The sequence below is a fragment of the Melanostigma gelatinosum genome, assembly GCF_949748355.1.
Source record: "Melanostigma gelatinosum genome assembly, chromosome: 7".
NCBI classification, from domain to species: domain Eukaryota; kingdom Metazoa; phylum Chordata; class Actinopteri; order Perciformes; family Zoarcidae; genus Melanostigma; species Melanostigma gelatinosum.
This window is the reverse complement of record NC_136640.1, coordinates 19,060,164-19,079,923: the sequence shown is the minus strand read 5'-3', so window position 1 is coordinate 19,079,923 and position 19,760 is coordinate 19,060,164. Positions and strand designations below refer to the sequence as shown.

General features: G+C 42.1%; 1 protein-coding gene across 1 annotated transcript in view; it reads right to left on the bottom strand.

Moving 5' to 3' along the window:
* The window catches only part of gbe1b (glucan (1,4-alpha-), branching enzyme 1b), a 75,006-nt gene extending 55,576 nt beyond the window's left edge, over positions 1 to 19,430 (bottom strand). Inside the window, exons 1-6 of the mRNA XM_079272562.1 lie at positions 19,313 to 19,430; positions 9,773 to 9,942; positions 7,609 to 7,724; positions 5,354 to 5,479; positions 4,212 to 4,347; positions 904 to 994 (exon numbers count right to left, since the gene is read on the bottom strand). Coding sequence (XP_079128688.1) covers positions 904 to 994; positions 4,212 to 4,347; positions 5,354 to 5,479; positions 7,609 to 7,724; positions 9,773 to 9,942; positions 19,313 to 19,410 — 737 coding nt within the window. The 5' untranslated portion in view covers positions 19,411 to 19,430. The remainder of the gene's footprint in view (positions 1 to 903; positions 995 to 4,211; positions 4,348 to 5,353; positions 5,480 to 7,608; positions 7,725 to 9,772; positions 9,943 to 19,312) is intronic.
* Between the last annotated feature and the right edge of the window lie 330 nt (positions 19,431 to 19,760).

Here is a 19,760-nt window from a genome sequence, read left to right as displayed (position 1 = left end):
GTGTACACACACCGCCGTATACAAACACATGCATATCTTTGTGTACACTCATCATATTGTCCAATAACGTCCCAGCTGCCCTTCCTGCTATCATTATATCAGCTTCCTTTTCAAAACAGGACACATCGCAACAGTATTACCCTGCTTCCTGGTATTCGACCGCTCAGGTTTTAAATGACACCGAGAGATCAATCATGGGTGAAATTACACTGTATAAATTACACTTTGGGTTCATGCTCTACTCTAAGCAAGGGAGGAGCGATCTCCAGGAGATGATAAACACTCAGACTAGTCCACCTTTATCTAAGACTCCCTCCACTGTCTGGATTAACAGCAAATGTGTTTACAGAGAGATTATTGTTGGTGTCAGACTTCCTAACTCTGATTCAAGGTGACTGTTTCTATGAAGTGGGAAGTTGCTTGTTTTGTTCTCATGATGCTGTGAAGTTACTCATTCAACCCTCCCAGCAAACACCAATTTCTCTAAAACTATTTGCATTAAAAAAAGGACAGATACTGCAAATGAAGAAGTGTAAATGACATGTGACACACAAATTAATATGCCTCCAAGTTTTAATCTTAGAAGGGATTACACAGAAGATTTTGGTCCCGGTTGAGCTGAAAAGATTTATCGCGGCACATTTTTCTCAATAAAAGACTAAAGAAGACCACAAACAATATCTTCTGGCAAAGCAATACTGAACTCTGAATGTTGCCGACATAACTAGAGTGCAAATAAATTGAATGACTAAAGATGAGAATATGTTGACTATAATACAACCAAGAATTAGTGTTTGTATAATGAAAAACCGTAGATCACAAATTTAAATGCCAACAATAGAGCCTTCTATATAAACATGTAATAACACATGTATCATACTGTGAAATTGACAAAGCATTTACCTGGAAGCAGCAAAGAAACTCGTAACCTGATATCCAAAGCTCGCATAGTAGGCGTGCTCCATGATTGCCATCAGCTGAATACAGTTGTAACCTGCACACAGAGCGAGGAGAGATATTTCAAAAAGATATTTTGGCTTTCCTACCAGATGATTGAACTGACTTTTGTCTAATTTATGTAAAACACTTCAGGTATGCAGCATGATACAGCGTATCCTGACATCCTGGTGCTTCTGTGTTACTGAGAGCATTACATCCGGTCGGTTTGGATTGCCTCACTCTTGCCATCTTCTCTTTTCTTATGATTCCTCGGAAAATAACACCAGCTGCTTAGTACACAATTCCAAACATCAATAAAAAAAAAATGTAATATTTGAATGATGTGTGGGTTTGGTTGGAAACTCAGGATAAAACAAGACGACATTTCTGGATACTGAAAACATCACCTGAAAAAGTCTACTGTTTTACAGCAATCATCTGGAAACATTCGGACTCAATACTATTTGACCCGCGTCAGTCATACTGTATATGTGAGCTCCAGGCATTTCCTTTTTGACACAAGTACCCGAAGACAAGCTTTGGCTACAGGGAACCACCAGCTATCAGAGTCAGGAGGTCATGTACAACATTTCCAAACGACCTACGAGAACTGCTTCTATGAATAAGAGAACAACAGGCTTTTAAACTGCCACTGAGCACTCCAGAGGGAAGCCCTGCAGTTTTGCACTGTTGTGTGGAGCACATTTATTTATTTATATTGCTTTTCAGGCTAGAGAGAGAGAGGGCGAGAGAGCAGAAAGAAAAATGTTGGCTGCTGAAGGGGTGTGACAAAGCACTGGGGTGACACACACACACACACACACACACACACACACACACACACACACACACACACACACACACACACACACACACACACACACACACACACACACACACACACACACACACACACACACACACACACACACACACACACACACACACACACACAGTGGAGTTTAGCCTCCTGAAGAACCCTATTGTGCAGCTTCCCTCAGGTAGATTCTTTGACAGCATTCACTCCGACGGTTCCCTTTTCCACTAAACATGATGACACAACCAAGGAAACAGCATGATCGCTCCTGGTTTTCTGTACCAGTCATATCTGTGCCTTTTAATGGCCGTGCAGAAGGCTGCATTTCAATGCAAAATGATGGCACAGCTCATATGAGCAGAATTGCAAACAGACACAGGGATCTGTTCCTTGAAGTTAAAGTCACTTTTTAATCGAGCTCTTTACCATGAATTAAGCTGTTAAATGCATCACACATTGCAGTTAATAAATCACATGTGGAATGAGAACGAGCAAGTTGCTCACAAGTCGAAGCACATTTATTGATATTTCTTTGGAGTAGAACTAATCTTCATCATAGCTGTAATCTTCATCGTAGCAGTACGCAATAATATGGACATCATCCTCAAGTCCCAAAATGTAGTCATGAAGGGAAAGATGTATTTTTTGCATTTGATGAAAATTAAATATTTGTTGAAAAGTATAATTTTAAAGAGGACATATACTCATTTTCAGTTGAATACTTGTATTTTGGGTTCATACCATTACATATTTACATGCTTTAATGTTCAAAGAACAAATTACTTTTCTCACATGGTCTGTTTGAACAGTCTTGTATTGACTCTCTGCCTGAAACCCTGTTTTAGCGCCTTTAAGCCTTTCTCCTGAAAGAAGCCCAGTATGCTCTGAATGGATTGTGAGAAAAAGAAAGGTTGTTCTCAGGCAGTGGGTTGAGACACTCGGATGGGTTCGAATGAACCTGCATGTGACATAGATGGGTAGCCAAATCTGAATGGGTTTTTTTCAAATCACATGTTTTCGGACCAACTGGAAAAATATATATTTGTAAAGCAAATAAATAAAATTTGCGCTGGACCAACAGGCTTCCAGCATTTCCTTTAATAAAGACCACCCTGCTAGCATAGCTAAAAATCACACTCAATAGTATTGAACATTTACAATTGAATTATTAATAAAATAATTAATGTTTTACATTTTGTTTTGCAAACTATTTTGTTAAGCAGAGCAATTCACCTCTTCAATTATTATTATTATTTTTAATTGGGAGAGAAATGTAAATCCTGCCAAAATGTCTCATAATTTCAAGTCTTACCACATGTCCTCTGTCCGCTATACTAATTACACAAAGATGTGATAAATATTGTCTTAGAAATGAAGGGAAATGTAGTAGAATTAATAGCCAGTCACCTAATGAATATTTGTTTCACCATCACAGGAAATTCAAGTAGCCTATGGAAAAAAAACAGACTGTTCTGTTCATATATTAAGCACAAGTAAGGCTGAGCTAAACTAAATTTATTGACTGACACACGTTGTGAATCTTTTACCACGTCGACTCATATGACAATATCCAATAAATAAATTGTCCTATTTAGTTAAACTGAGATAGCTGCAACGGCCACTGACATTTAACCGGAGTTTCAAACGATCAATAAGCCCGCGGTCGAGTCCAGGCGACCAAAAACCTCCGAGGGTTCTACTGAATTAATCTGAACAAACAAATCAGAAGTGAGTCAGCACTGAACTGACAGCTGATAATAGTGCTGTACAAAGAATACGGTTGAATTTATTGACAGCAAACTAGTTGTGACGGTTTATGATAATATACGATAAGAGGTCGTCTTTATGGTATTTGTTGAACTGAATGATACAACATGCAAATACATTTTTTTTATTGGCTGTGGGAGTCTAGGTCAAGAAATGAGACAGGAATAAGTTATCAGTTTCGGAGCCATATCTGCTGTGTGGTGTGTGACTAGTGTCGTGGAGCCCTCTTTACGAAACACTGTCCAACGGTCAGTGATCCCTCCAGGGCATGCCAGTAAACAGGATGTTGACTTGCTGATGCGGCTTTGAGCAAACGCAGAGTGACAGGTCTGCCACTGAACACACTGCTACTGGAGGAACAGTCACGGACCAGTGTTGACAGTGATGGCACAAGACACTGGCAGTTATAAGAAATGGCTCTCGAAAAAACCCCTCAACTAGTGTTTTCCCAACCACATTGCTGGCTCGGATTGGAGCACCTCAATGCTTCACTTCCTCTCTGTTCTTGGCGAGAAAAGATATAAAATGTTCTCAAGTTGAGTCAACAAAAGCTCTCACTGACACTCGGATGAAGAGGATCACAGCAGGATGATTGCTGTGCACTTTTTTTGCAGACTTGAGTAGCCAGCGAAATAAGAGGGGATGCCAAAAGGGAAGAGAATAATCTGATGTGGCCTCGTTTTCTTACCCAGGTCTTTTATACGAGGCAGCACGTTGGTCGTGAAGTTGGTGTACGAGGCAACCTTTCCCTCCGGTGAAGCGATGCCCACGTGGGCCTCGTATATTCTCAGGCTCGTGGGCTTCTTTGGCCGAGGGTGGATTTGCTGGAGAGGAAACAAAAAAAATACGACACGAAATCATGAAAGCACTTTTTCCTAAAAATACAGTACATTCCATGAGTAATTATGAGCCATGAGGTCAAAGACACAGTGTGGGTTTTCCGGGTCTCTGCATCAATATCTTACCACATAGGCAGATAATGGTTCTGCACATGAAAAGCTCTATGATTCACATCGTGTTACACAATGGGAACAGGATTTGTTTCATACATTGAACACATTTCCTGATGGCTACCCACCAGGCCTTACAAACACACTATTTGAAGTGCATGATTGAGCCACTTGTGAATAAAGCGAATATCCTGCCGGTCTGAGGGCTCCTCTAATTAAAATGGTGCTAAATAACAAGCGATAAAAAAAACAAAAGTTGGTCTTTAATAGCCTCTTATTGTTTTGCTGAGCGCATCAAGTATTGAGACGCATTCAGACCCTCTTAGCATCAAGCACCGACGTTAACAACGGCCACGACAGCTGCGGATGTGAGATGTAAGACTGATTTCAGATGTAACTACGTTTTCACGCTGCAAGCGGACACTGTTTAGCTTGATAAACCATTTTCTTTTTAATCCATTTTAACCATCAAACCATGAAAGTTGTGATGAGGCTTTTAGAATTATGCCTCAATGTTTTCACACCAAAAAAAAAAAAAAAAAAAAAAAAAAAATCTGCTCCGTTTAAACAGTTTCTTTTACACCAATGTTACCTTCCCTGTCATCCAAATCCAACCATTTGTTGAATTGTGCTGTTGGAAAGAGACACAGATCATTGCTGTTTACATCAAACAATGTCCTCTTTCAATATTGGCAGCTCAGAAAACACTTCCAGCAACAAAACATTTGGTAAAATAAACCAGTCTCTGAATGATTGCACTGCACTGGTGTTTACCAAATCCTATTTTCACCTTTCTATAAATCAATAAAAATATAAGAACAAAAACAGAAAGGAAAACAGAGATTTGTTTTTCAAATTAAACAATGAAATAATAACTTACAATATACTGCTGAGGGGGATCCCAGTGAACCCAGTCGTAGATAATAGACTTCTCATCCCTGTTCACATATTTTGCCCAGGGAGAGATGCGGTACAGCCGGTCACCCTCCTTGGTGTGAACTACCACCTAGAAAAAACAAAAAGACAAATGAGTGTTGGGTTATAGCAAGGGCTATTAAACAATGACATCGAGAGGGGACACGCACGGTCTTCAAACTAAACTAGAATGGAAAAAAGTGATGCAAAAGTGAAGACATCATTGCAAAGAAAAGAATTAGCCAGAAATGAAAAAAACTCTTTAAGTTTAAGAGGCCTGGCCACAAATCAATGGAGGCTTCAGGGTCTTCTGTGACTCTGTGTGTGTTCCTGTCTTTGGATATATACGACTTTAAACATCAGCATTTATTTACATCTTCCAGCCACGAAATGCTTACATCATTAAACTGTGCCGTTACTTCCCATCCATTAGACATAAAGGATGGTGCAGATTGTTCAACCAATAAACCAAACATCTTTCAACATGTCGACGTGAAAACCAGCCCCTCTTCCAGGAAGCAGCTCCCTGCTCTCCAAAACAATGAAATACAAAATAAATCGCAGCTTTAAACCCATTATACTTTGCTCCCAGAGACACAATACATAAGCTACAGTATTGAACAGAGAGGTTATTGTGGTGAATCTGGATTCAATGGTAATTATCCGGTGTTGTTTTTTTCCCTTTCTTAGTATTAACACAGCCACTCACTGGCCCATATTGAGAGGGGATTCAAGCCAGGGAGAAATTTAGAAAAATAGGAAATCTAAATCATTATCCTTCGCCTCGCATCTATTATGTTTGCAATTTAGGACTGGAAGGGGGTCAAATAAGTATAGATTGGAAATCTAACTGAAAAAAGGTACTTTGCCTCCATCAGTCAAAAAGCAAAGGAGAAAGCCAGCGTGAGAGTTGGAAAAACCCAACAAGAAATCAATCATGTAGTGTTACCCGCAGTATGTGTTCGCCCTGTTTTGTCCCCTGCAGAAACCGGCATTAGAACCCAACTAATTCTGGCAACTGTTGTGAAGTGATGACTGTTCCAAAGCCACCTGCCAGCGAGCCGTTGGCCAGACCCCCCTCTGGGGATTTTTCATTATGGCCAGGCCACCTAGGGGTTAGCTGCCTGGCTCCCTATGACATGCTTCACAGTTTATAGGATTAGGAAAAGATAGTTGGATAAATGGACTGGCATAAAGCCTGAGAGAGCGGTGGTCCTTCAGACAAATTGTGCAGCATTAGGAATATTAAAGAAAAATCTGACTGCTGGGTGAGGGGGGTGCATGAGCAGGAAAAACAACTAAGAGCCAGGCAATATGTGAGAAGTTAGGTGTGGATTCAAAACGTTTTTTAAAAGTGATCACACCTCCGTCCACTTCTCTAAAGTCTTGCATACTCTCAACATAAAGAGCTCATTGTAAGCACTGCACCCACAAAAGGACGCGGCTTGTTTATGGAGACAAATTGGGCCCTGAACAAAGGGGAGAGGAGGGCAAGCTGCTCTCCATGAGAGTGATTGGAGCTCGGCTCGTGCTTCAACGAGGGAGTGCTGTGGAACTAATTCTGAAGTGGAGCTCGCAGCAAGACAGCCATTCATAGGCAGCGGGGGTGTACAAGGAAAGGCCAGGTGCCAGCTTTTCCATCTGCTTCTTATCGTCCTTAGACTGACCTCCGCTGACAATGGGAGCTGGGCAGCCTGTCCAGGGCGCAGGAGAGTGTGCCAGCGACGACCCGGTCCCAAGGAGAGTGGCACCACGGTGCCGTCCATCCCGCGCCTGGCATCTCATTTCAGGATCATTTCTCATCCACGCCATTTGCTTGGGAGACAATGCAGAATGGGCGCTGCGTCTTTTGCATTTAACCCTGATTTATTATTTACTAGAGCTAAAAAAAAAATTTTTTTTTTAAATGTAGAGATTTTTTTTGCACAGACAAAACACTGCGGGATACCTGGCACAGACTGAAATAAAAGCTATCAGCTGGGCTCCTCAGGTGTATCTACCCTCCACTGTGCAGGTTGTGTACATACAGTAATCTCCCTCCGGCGTGCTGAGAGTATGACATGTTGTTGACGGCGACACACCAGGTTTTCACTCCGTCACTAAGACACCACCCACAACAGGGAATCTCCCTCGCACATTACAGTGACATGTCAGTGTACCGGGGCAAGATGATACCTACTGAGGGCGCGAAAACAGGCATGAAGATGTTCTGTTCTCTACCTTGAGTTTGGTGTTATGCTCCACAGCTGGTGTCCCGTCATGCTTGGGCGGTAGAGTCAGTTCCCACTTGCCAAAATCTTTCTTGGTGTAGCCGTGGGAGAATTTTTCCCAGCCATCTATAGGGGAACACGGCAAGGATTCAATCACGTCAGTTTAATTGGTTTACAACACAGAGCCAGACGTCATTCTGATTAGCTGTGTAATGATCAAAGAAGAGCCATATGATCACAGATGCCCAAGTCAGTGCGCGAATCTCTCTCGGTATGAAGCGATCACAATATCGCTCTCTCATTATGCATAATTCTGTCTCGATGTTTTCATACTCTGCACTGCTGTGAGAAAAAGCAGCAGGCTCAGTCGTCGAAAAAGGAAAAAAACTGATAGAATACCACTTCCCTGCTCATTGAATTATACCTCTGAGAAAACGACAAAGAGGTGTTACATTCATAACCTGCTGATGCCACATTACCAATTGTCATTGACTGACAGGAATATATCAGGACACAAAGCAGCCACCGTGGCATGTCAATTTAGGATGTCGTTTTTATTCAGTAATCCACATCTGCTTGCTATTCATGAGCAGAAACAACTGCAAGATGGGAAATGAATCACAGCAGACGCTCCAGAAGTGACCGGGCACAACACCAGCACTTTTCACTGGCAGGGCAGGCCAAGTCATATTTTTTCACAATTTATTTATCTCCCTTTGCTTAATCTGTTGTAAAAAAAGAGTGCATTATGCATCCAACCTGCACCATATTCATGACTGGGGCTGCTGGGCTGTTTCCACATTTACTATGAAACTGAAATCAAATAATATGACTGAGCCGTGTCAAAATGTAATCTCTCACAGAATTGAATGTTGGAATTGAGCCGCTGCCCAAGGTCCTGGGAAGATAATTTAAAAAAGGAAAAGGAGGAAATATGGAAAGAGGGAACGTCAGCAACAGAACCTACGAGCACAGAAACTGTGTGGGGACAATAAACAAATTGACAAATCCCCAGTTTTGCACACAGCATCCATCTGAGGGTATTACTATTAGCATTTGCTTTCCTTCATCATTACCTGCAGGGTGTCAGTTCAGAATAGCTGTGGCACAGAGGCAAGCGCTTGTGCTGTGGCCTGGCATGGAGTTATGTGCACGGGTCTGAATTCTTTCACCATCCTTCTTGTTTTGGTTTTTTCTATCATTACATTTTTTGTTTGTCTGTAATATATTTCTGCTGGCATTTGAAAAAGATGCATTAATAGATTTGATAAAGGAAAGAAAATGACAGTGAAGGCTTCTATAACCTTGTATATCAGCTTGAAAGATGAGAGCAAGTCTCATTTAATCTTGTTAATGACGACAAAAATAAATAATCTTGCTGCATTTTCTCAGCCCACATTAACAGAAAAAAAACACTCAAAGACTATTAACCTGAAATTACTTTCAAAGTTGCCACCGGAGGGGATAAGAGATTTCAGCGCACACACAGAGGTTGCACTCTCTCAACAACTTTGCAGGCAATGATGAAATAACCAGCTACTGCAATATTAACAAACACTGGCACATTCAAAAGAACCCTCTTCAGTAGACAGGTTTATCCTGAGTCATCAATATTTTCCACATTTCCTCCTCCCAGGTTAGTTGATCAAAAGGGCTGCTTATCCTTGTGCTGCAGTTCTTTCTTAATTTCTGGCCCCTTTGTGTTGAAGAGTGCAGGAATGTCACATTTCTTATTTAATGCACCGCGAATATATGCAACCTTCCTGCACTGTTCCAGCCCGGATATCTCGCGGTCCTTTTCTGGCCCAAACAGTGAATGCAACTTTATATTAAAGTGTCGTTTATTTTCATTTATCCAAAAATGTATAGACTTTCATCTATATCAGCCTGCTGCATGCTTCTTTAAAACACAACGAAAAAACACTGCTGAACGCAAAAGACTCGTTAGTTTGTACAAATGAACAGATGGCAAAAAACAACAACTATGCAGGTTAACGCGCCAAGTTTCAGCTTTAATTCCCCAGGGTGTTCGCATCCAGACTGGGTCAATTTTGTCAGAATTGCGACACCTTGCCATGGATGAGTGGATAATAAACTAAAGTTCAAGTGCAAGCTTTAGGGAAACTACCTGGACATCACAGCGCTGATATGGGAGTTCACCTCAGGCTACTTACTGAAGTCACCGGTGAGGAAGAGGGCCTCTGCAGCAGGAGCCCACTCCATAAAAAACAGGCTGTTGTCAGGCTGTCGCTGCACACCGAAGGTGTTGTAGCTGCGTGTGAACTGGTCAAAGCCTCCTTCTGCCTCCTCCAGCTGGAGAAGCTGCTTCTGTAGCTGCTCATACCTTCAAACCACAGGGAACACACACACACACACACACACACACACACACACACACAAAAGTGTATAAGTCCAATGGAAAGCCCGCCTGTGAAAACACAATCTGTTGGACACATACAATGTCATCCATTGTCGGTGATGTTGAATAGAATTCACTCATTTGCTTTTTGACAACCCCCCCAGAAGAACATCAACTGCATTCAGGTCTGGCTGTTCCGTGTGGGTGGAGAGTGAAATAACAGCAGATACTGAGACAACCGTGCAAGAGTTGATACAGCTTTCTCTCCGTGTGACCGCTGAATGTCACAGTAACTAAAGTGAGTCAACGGATTTGATTCAGGTAATAGAAACTCAAAAAAGGCAAAAACACTGTTTTTCATTCACCGATACATTTTTGAGATTTTGTGCCATTTTGCTTCCATTACATGTCTTCTGCCAACAGATCCCGCCGAAATGGTACACGTTTCTTTAAAAGCCCTTTTTTCAAAATGAGGTTCTTCTCATCCTCTGAGGCAGAAATCTCCACTTCAGTAGCACTTATGCACCAGACTTACCCGTTTCATTCCCGTCGTTCTTAAGGTTTTTGCAGAGAGCTTTGTTCATCTTTCTTTCATAGCTTCCTTAATAAAACGTGGCAAAATAGATTTTTTTTTCATAACTGTTGAGAGTATTTTCTGACGTATGGAATGATAAAAAGAGAAATCCAAAGCTCCCTCAGTGAAAACCTTTGATTCTAATATTTCAACAATAAGAAACAATAATTTTAAACCTGGCTTAATCCAATGTTTGGATTTTTAAATGGGAGAAAAACTAATTTGCATATATAAAAAATACATTTTCATACAAACAATTATTGACTTGAAGGAAGTAATCAACTGGGGAAGTTTCATGGTGATAACTATTAGTTGTTGTTTTTTTAACCCTTTTCATGGGGTGTCTCCCCTCGACTGTTCTTTTTAAGATGAATTATTAATGTGAAATATTCATGTAGTGTAATAGTTTACATATTAAAACGTCATACACCCCGTCTTCATTTCCAAACAACGGCTTCTGTACTCCACAGGAAGTGGAAATTCAAAAAATAAATGATACGTTTCTTTTTCTTCTGGTATTACTCACAGCGTGAGTTGATGTCGGCCCCCCCCCCCCCCCCCCCCCCCGCGCGCGCACACACACACACACACGACTGGGGAGGAAGATATTCATCAGTAGAACAAGCAGCCTCTGTAATACCGTCAGCGATATCATTTATCACCCATTAACAACTATTCTGACCACACAGTTAGTGGTGAAAGTCATTTTCAAAATGATTGGCCGTGTTTACATTCATTCCAAATTAATCCAAAATCTATTTCTCCGAGTAATTCATTATTTTCACTAATTCTGCGTAATTAACAATCTTAAATTGAACTAGTTGTCCAGATGTTTCCTTTAAACATAGGAACTAGTAAGGGTCAACCAACAGTCTCTTTGAGTAGCGATGTATGGAAACAGGAATTCTAAACAGACAATTCAAGCTACAAAACCAACATAGATTTCCAATAAATGAAGTTCTGAACATGTCATTCTGCTCACTATTAAATGGGATTGTGCGTCTGTGGGGATGAAATTAGAGAACAACAAACACAGGATAGATTTCTTAGACAATTTCAACTGTTTGAATATTTGCATATACCGAACGCATGCATTTACAAATGTTTCACAGTTGCACATATTTACAACTTTTCGAAAATATTGCAGCACATGCAGTGCAGCAGTGGACGGCGCTCCATCTAGATGTTTCCATGCCAACGCTGCATCTTTCAGGTCTGAACCTCGAGATGCAAACCTGCTTCACTCCCTCAACAATGAGTTACTGTAGGCATATCGGGAGAGATAAACCTCTGTCCGTTACCTTCAACTGGGAAGGATAGACTCACTACTTTGCAATTTATCTCACTTAAGTTCCTGCAGCCAGCTGGTGTCTATATCAGATCCCCCCCCACCCACCCCCCTGGTACAGAAAGCCTCTTTCAGCCAGCTGAGTTAAGTGCACTCTCGCCCCTATAGTCCTGAAGCCAAGCTCAGACTGGCCTGTGAATGCCCTGGGGCTGGTGATGATGGGCTGAAGTAACAGCGCCATTTCTCAGCAGCTGCCGTCTGTGTTGAGCTTAGTGGATACAGACAGTTGCCAAATGTGAACCTTTAAAGTCCAACCAATGATGCCACATGCCTCCATTTCCAGATTACGCTGAAAGGAAGGACAAAGGGAAGATGTCACAAAGGGGAAAAGCTCCTCTGCCACAATATTAATAGGCATGAAAGTCACGCTTATGATTAGAACAAGTGAGCTCCAGAAGGCTGGACCGGCGGGAATAGAGAGGCAAAAAATCCTATGGATGCAGTATTCACCGCACATCTCCTGTGTCTATTTCCACTTGAGATTGCAGCGAGGAGGCGAGATGAGACCACACATCACAAATGAATTGTGCGCCTGTAAAAAGGAACAATTCATTTCAGGAAGTCATTAAAATCAAAACTTTGATCTATTTCCCCGTTATTGATAATAACAGAGAAGCTGTGCGAGCTCCCTCGCTGTCCTGTGTGCCCTTGTCTACAAATGCCATTTTGATGACGTCGTCACTCTGCCTCTGCTCCATGCTGGCACTCTGCTTACCTCGCCCCCCGGTTTTTCTACAGTTTACAACAATATCCAGTACGGGACTGCACACGGTGTCCATAGGAAACGATTGGCCGTAAAACCCCTCTCCCATCCAGCTGCAGAGAGCCGAGTCTCAGAGTGTGACCGTTGCATCACGTACGGTAAGCCTTTATTCCCCTGGTGCTGAATTCCTAATAAAAGGCAAGTCAATGCTAGAATAGCAGAACTCTGGATGAACTTCTAACCGTTCAATTTCCTGTATTCGGTTGAAGCCATCACATTTCTTGGTAGGTCATGAGGTTCGAAAGCCATAAATGCAACGTTGCCAGCTCATTCAAACCTAGTAAAGCTAAAACTACAGCCAATCGATGTGTTTACGCTACATGTCACGCTTCAAAACACAATCTTTAGGCGGACAAACTAATAATACAGAAAAGAAATAATAGATCTCAGTGCGATAGTCGTCTGCCTCCATCATATGTCGAGGAGCTTCTATTCTGGCTATGGCTTGAAGCCAAAATGTTCAGGATTTAATATGCCATCTTCAGACTTATTCAGCTGGCATAAGTATTTATAGGGTATGCACTGCTGTCAGTCCCAGTTTTAAGTTAGTCAGAAAAATGAGGAGCACCTTGAATCTTAATGCGAGAATCAATAGTTATTGACATGATACCCGGCTTCAGTTGCCTTTCAAATACATTTCTTTATTGCAAATTAAATAAATGAGACAAATTTCAATGCGATAGTTCATGGAGAGTGTTGGATGAATGTTGAATTAAACATCAATCAAAGTAAAAAGTGATGAACTGCATTAAAGTACAATCACTACTCATTATTCTCCAATAATATTAGTAATAAATGGCTGCGTTAATGCGGTGGAGGCTGCAACCACAAGTTTATATGGTGAACTTGTCCGCAGTCAACTGCTTCTTACACACCTGGCAGACATGGAGAAACATTATCACTGGAGTCGTGTTTCTGTCCAACTGACTCATACAAGTCCAACATTCAGAGTTTTTCTCTCCGCCAACTCCTGAAGGAAATATTTGGCTCCATAGCTGCTAAACGCTCCACCAGATTGTCACGAACTGTGTCTGTCTGCCACTCGGAGCTGGGCAGGGAGCCTACAGCGAGTTCATCAGAGCTTTTTTTTTACTGAAAATAGCTGCCTGCTGTGGCTATAAAGGACACTGATGAGTTCAGTCAGACTGAACCAGAACAGTGAGGTTACAGTACGGCCGTGAAACCAAAACAATGAGCTTAAAATCGCTGAATCACTCCAGTTCCGAGAGGAACTACACTGTGAGATTCATGTGACCCATTGTTAATGTGAAGTATAGCAGATTTATGAAATACACAACCATAAAAGATGAGTTATGCGTGCCTGTATTTCATGAAAGAAGAGAAGACGACCACTTCTCAATGGAACAAAGCAATATTTCGAATTCAGTAAAAACACCGCTGCTCATTGTCCACGACGATCACTCTGCTAGTCCCTGTAGCCACAAATTACAAGAGTCCTGTTGTGCATCTTATTCAGTGGTAATAGAGCAACCGGAGATTATAGATGGGAGTCACAGATTACAGTCCTGGCTCGCTTACCTCTCGGTTTGGACAGCGGATCTATATCTATGAATATGCTGGAGAAAATATCATGTGGCACAACTGAGGTATTAAACTTACATATCACTGCACACAGCAACATTGAGAGTGACAGACATCAGCATCCTGTCAAATCACTTCAGTACGGCATCTGATACATTTCTGCTTCTTCTCATGTCAACCCAATATTCCTTAGAACTTGTCAAATCGTCAGATGTTGCAGAGAGAAACTACTTCAAATTGGATCATGTTGATATTCACAAACAAGAGGAAACTTTCAAATCGTCGCAGATTCACAAACTGAGACTAAGACTATGAAGCGGCGTGGAGAAAGCTGTCCTACATGGGGAAAAGCTAGGCTCAGCATGCACAAGACAAAGCTAATCGGTTAGCGGGAGACGTTCCGGAGGTGGGTTTGTGAAGATCTCGGTGAGGCTCAGAGAGTGCTCAACATAGCACACCAGCTGGGGCGCACTCTGCTGAATAAGAGAAATGAGGCTCAAAAACAGCTGGCGAGACTTTGGTTCTGAAGCACGGCGAGGAGCAGCAGAATATCTATCATCTGCAGGAACAAAGGGAGAAGATCTCCCTCCTCAGGGCCACAGAGGAGGTCAAACAAACCCTGCAGGAGACTGAACTGGGAAAAGGCGCAGCGCAGCATGACGTCCAAGCTGGATGATCCACAGACAAAAAATCCAAGAAGGAACGTTGGATAGCCAAGCTTTTTCCATGCCTGGCCCCAGTGGAAGATCAGTAGCACTATTTCAGTAGCGTTGTCCTCCTGAGGAATCGTCTCATTTACATCATACATATTGTTTATCATGGGGAGTTTCTTCTTGGATTCTTAGAAAACGTGGCTTGACAAAATCTTGACTTGATTAGTCATTCCACAGTTCAATACATTATTATTATTTTATATTGAAGAATTCCTGCATTGTTTCATTGCTGTAGAAATTGTAAGTTTGGGAAAACTTTCAATGATGCCCATGTCTATAATGCATTATAAACATACTGGTACGGTAAAGTTTTATAGTATGCTTATAGCACTGTGTGATTATAGTTATACGTAAACTAATAAATATCTATAAGGCTTCAACTACAACCCAACAGTATTTTATATCGACTCATAAGGTTAAGTATCAGACTACATAATTATTTTATTTCTATAATGCATTTTATCACCGTTATGACTTGTTTTGCAATAAGTAACTGAGTGGTCATTGTTTGTTTTAAGTAGATTCATTTTACATTTGGTGTGTTCTTTAATGATATTTCTTTACTTTACTTACAGCAATAAATTGTTCCCATCACAATGCAATATACAAATATCAATGCAGTACAACTATGAGAATTCTGATACAAATGCTCCCTGCTAAAAAACGTATTATGATGCGTGACCTTATAAGTCATGATGCAATGCTTTATAATATGTTATAACTATATTATGAAGCATTAATATTTATGACAACAATCATACAGTGATTGTTATGCATTAGAAGCATGTTTATCATGCATTTCAGACATAGGCATCATAGAAAGTGTTACTGTAAGTTTCTCTACAGTTAACCGGCTGCATGGAGACAATGATGAAGACAGGTGCAAACAAATAAAGGCTGTGCCGCATTACTGCATATTAAAAACAAGTCGCATACGTAATATGTTCCTTTTTTCTGTTAAGACAATACTAGTACCACCAATAGTTGAAACTAACTGTGAAACTTTATGAACTTAGAATTTGTAACTGGTTAATATAAAGTTTGAAAAAATGTATTAGATGGGTTGAGTCATGTCTCCTAAATTACAGTCACAGTCTGTAGTCATGATTATAATCCGCTTTTTAAAATTCTCCCCACGGAGCAGCTGAACTTCGTAACCTGTTCGTTCCCTTACTGTTAGACAATCGGGCATCTAAATTTAGAGTGTGTTCAGGTCTGTTGCGTTGTGTGTATGACTGATGGTGACAGCTGAAGCACATTGGTGTCAAGACCGTCCACAACAGCCTGTAAAAGCACAAGTATTGAGTATTGAGAGCTTGAACTCTCCTCCAGATCTCCGCTCGCCTACAGGGCCTCCATGCGGCCCAGCGGCAAGGTGACTTTCAAAGCACGCCATTAATGTCCTTCTTTGACTAAGTCCATTAATGAGGCTAAAGAGAGACCTGAACGTTGAGGTTGATTGATGACAGTGAAACGTCCCTGCTAACCTCATACCTTTGTTGACCCTCAAGCAAGGTGACAGGGAAATGAATGCTGCCCTTTACGAAGGGTGTTTCAGAAATGTGATCCAGTCATTTTAATAACTCGTATTAACTATCGAGGAACTGGAAGATGCCCTTTTTCCCGCTTATTTTTAATCCCCGTATTGTAGCTCTTTGCTTTTCAGTCATATTCATCACTTCAAACTCAATTATCAGGTCTGCGTTAAATATATTGCATCACCATCACAAGCATAAGACTCAGACTTATTGCTGTATTTTCACTTTGAAATGAGTTGTGATGACACACGCAAGTCTTTGCAAAAACTCGTTGCCGTAATAAGCAGCATTCCCAACGCTCCCGACTTTCATTTGGTCCAATTTAGGAGATGCGTGGTGCCACAAGCTGCAAAAATCCTTGCAGAACTTCCTGCAGACTTGCGCAACAGGAAGGGTAAATAATGAAGCATGTCAACAGAGCACTGCTCACTGGGGCTGTAACCCGAGTGCAGCATCAATGGTTGTTTTCCCTATTCGTTCTGAAAGAAGCATCCTGATGAAATAGAATGAGCACTGCCCACAAACCCAAAGAACAACTCATTATGAGAGGCCTGCAAAATCTGCTGGACTCATTCTAACGGCCTGTCCATGCCGGGCTGTATCTGGTGTGAGACAAAGTTCAACAAACTCGAGATGTGGGCAGCCTTGAGCCATGACATGGCGGTGCAATTGAAAGAATCAGCCTGCGTGGTCATAGGTCTCTTCCTGATAAGCCAGCTGAATTCTTCGCACTGTGCAGCTCGGCGAGGGGACCCAGCGGGACACCGCAGCCTGAGAAAGCGCTCGATTGCCAGGCCTGTGCTCATGGTGTGGTGTTTGGGCCGTGGGCCTCAGGACACCGGGGGCTTATCAAGAATTAACCTTCACACAGCAGTGCTCCTATATGTAAAATAATTTATGTGCCAGTTTCATCAGCGTGACAGGTGTTTGAGACACGTCTGGGGTTCTGTGAAGTCGAGCGATCCCAAGCTGTGTCTGAGATGGAACTGACACGCTCGTCTCTCTGCAAGACTAGAGACCCACTCACATGCTTCAAATACAAAGCAGGTGGTCCCTTACCTGCCACATTAGGGACAAGATCAGACATGGTAATGAAAATGGATGAAACTAATGTGGCCCCTAAGCAAAGTTTTCAGGTCTAGCTTGGGGGATGACCCAACAGTGAGCAGATACCGTAAGCAATGAGCGCTGCAGGTCATTATCGCTGTCTGCTTGTTGTACGTAAAAAAACATTACTCGTTTTTTTTAATCAAGACATCCAGCAGGTAAGGCTAATATGACAGAAGGTGTGGAATTGAGCTAAATAACTATACTACCATTGAGCCATATGGCCCTCTACCCAGAAACTGGCCTCCAGGATCCTCTCCAAGAAAAACACAATTATGAAAACAATGTTGTGTTACTATTAACTGGAACATTGTGTTGCCATTCATTCATTACGCAATTATAGTATTTAAAAGTTCAACCCTTACTTCAGTCCGGTCTGTTTATCAGGTTAAAACCAGAACTTACAGCAATTAAAAAAAAATAACCAAAAAAAATGAACATAATTTGTGAGACTGCGCAGTCTATTGCGTAACAGAGAGAGTCCATTTACTTTTGGAGATTAGAGCAGGCACAAAGTCCACTGAGGGACACAAGTTTAGTATATTCAGGTCACTGTGAGGTGAGGTATTATAAATGCATTGGAAATGTGGGTCAGTGTTCACATTAAGCAAATATTCAGCCTTTAATTTCCTGTAAATATTCACCGTATTATTTTGGTGCTAAAAGTGACCCAGAATAAACAGGCCCCAATGGTCGCTGATTGACTAATTAGCAAAATGGAAGTTTATTAATTCATTTTAACTTTAACACTAGGAACTAGGACAATTAACCTAAAAATGGCAAAAAAGAAAATTCTGAAATAACTTAACAGTGCAATACATGTTTCAATCACAAAAGTTATCATCTGGAGGACTGTAGCTCATGCACAGCTCTGGACCTTACATTATCAGAACTTCCCCCTTTGGTTGGTGCATTGCTGGCACAAACATACGACTCTATTAGGAAGATGCATCATGGAAACATTTCTAGTCTGGTCATAGCATCTTGGGAGTCGTAGTTTGATACCATCAACCATCATACTTTGGCAACTGCACAAACAACGTTATTGGAATTTGCAGCATATGAGTGCAGCACAAAGTCAATGACTGAGGTTATTTGTGTCGCAGAGCCTTTCACTCTGCAACAAATACACATTTTTAAATACACGTTTCAGGACAACTGATGCCCCGACAACAACCGGACACAGTGACAAGGAAAACGCATCATGATGAGGGCCAAGGCCTGCGGAAAGCAAAGGCCGTCGTGAAGCTGGACCACAGCGATGCACACGGTCGGCTCCACGCAGCCGCGAACACAACAGGCGAGAGGATCAGACAGCGTTTCAGCCCGAAGCACCACCTCGCGACGCAACGTGGACGTCACCTGACTGCGAAACACATGCGCTAGCCTCCAACTGTCAAACGTAGGAAGTGGAGACACGGCTCGCCTTCTTCGGCAACTTGTTAAATAAAAATGGTAGCGGTTCATTAATTGTACATAAACTGAACATCCTCTCTGCGCGTGTCATTCGGCGGGCGGGGGGATAAAGCGGGAGGACGGCAAGCTGCTGTGCGTGAGAGGGATACGCAGCTCAAGGCGACCTCCAATCGCACTTGATGTCAACGCAGAGGACGACTGTCTGGTGTGTTGCAAACATCGCTTTTAATCTGTTAGTTGTGCATGTTTATTTCAAGACACGGATGCCGACGTAAACCTGGCGTCTGCCCGCTTCGCCGGGGACTGATTTGGGCGTAAATATGTACACACAAGCGCCGTTAAACCGCGTTTTACCTCCTGTTGAAGTCCTTCTCGTACGGTTTGAGATTGGGATCCATTTGGAGAAGGCAGCTGAAGTCAGGAATTGCAACATAATCCTCTGAGTCTGCCATGGTTTCTCCAGACGAAACCAATCGAGCACCGACTGCTGCTGGTCGGACGCACTGACAGTGTAGCACCGGGGCACGCACGCACGCATTGTGCGCTTCTTTATAGTATCCGGACACAACAGCGCGTCATGCTGCTTTGTGCCAAGCCCGTCCCATCACAATATGCTGTCCTGTGTTCTCCAGCGGGTCAGACGTGAGGGAGAGCCGAGTCGTGCGGTGCCGTGACACAGTGTAACTTTAAGATGACAGCAGAGGAAGCAGCAGCGTCAGAGGAACATGACTCGGATTTGTATGCAGACGTGCAGCTTTGGCTGTTTGTATGCTTGACTTTGTGGTTGTAAAAAAAAAAATCC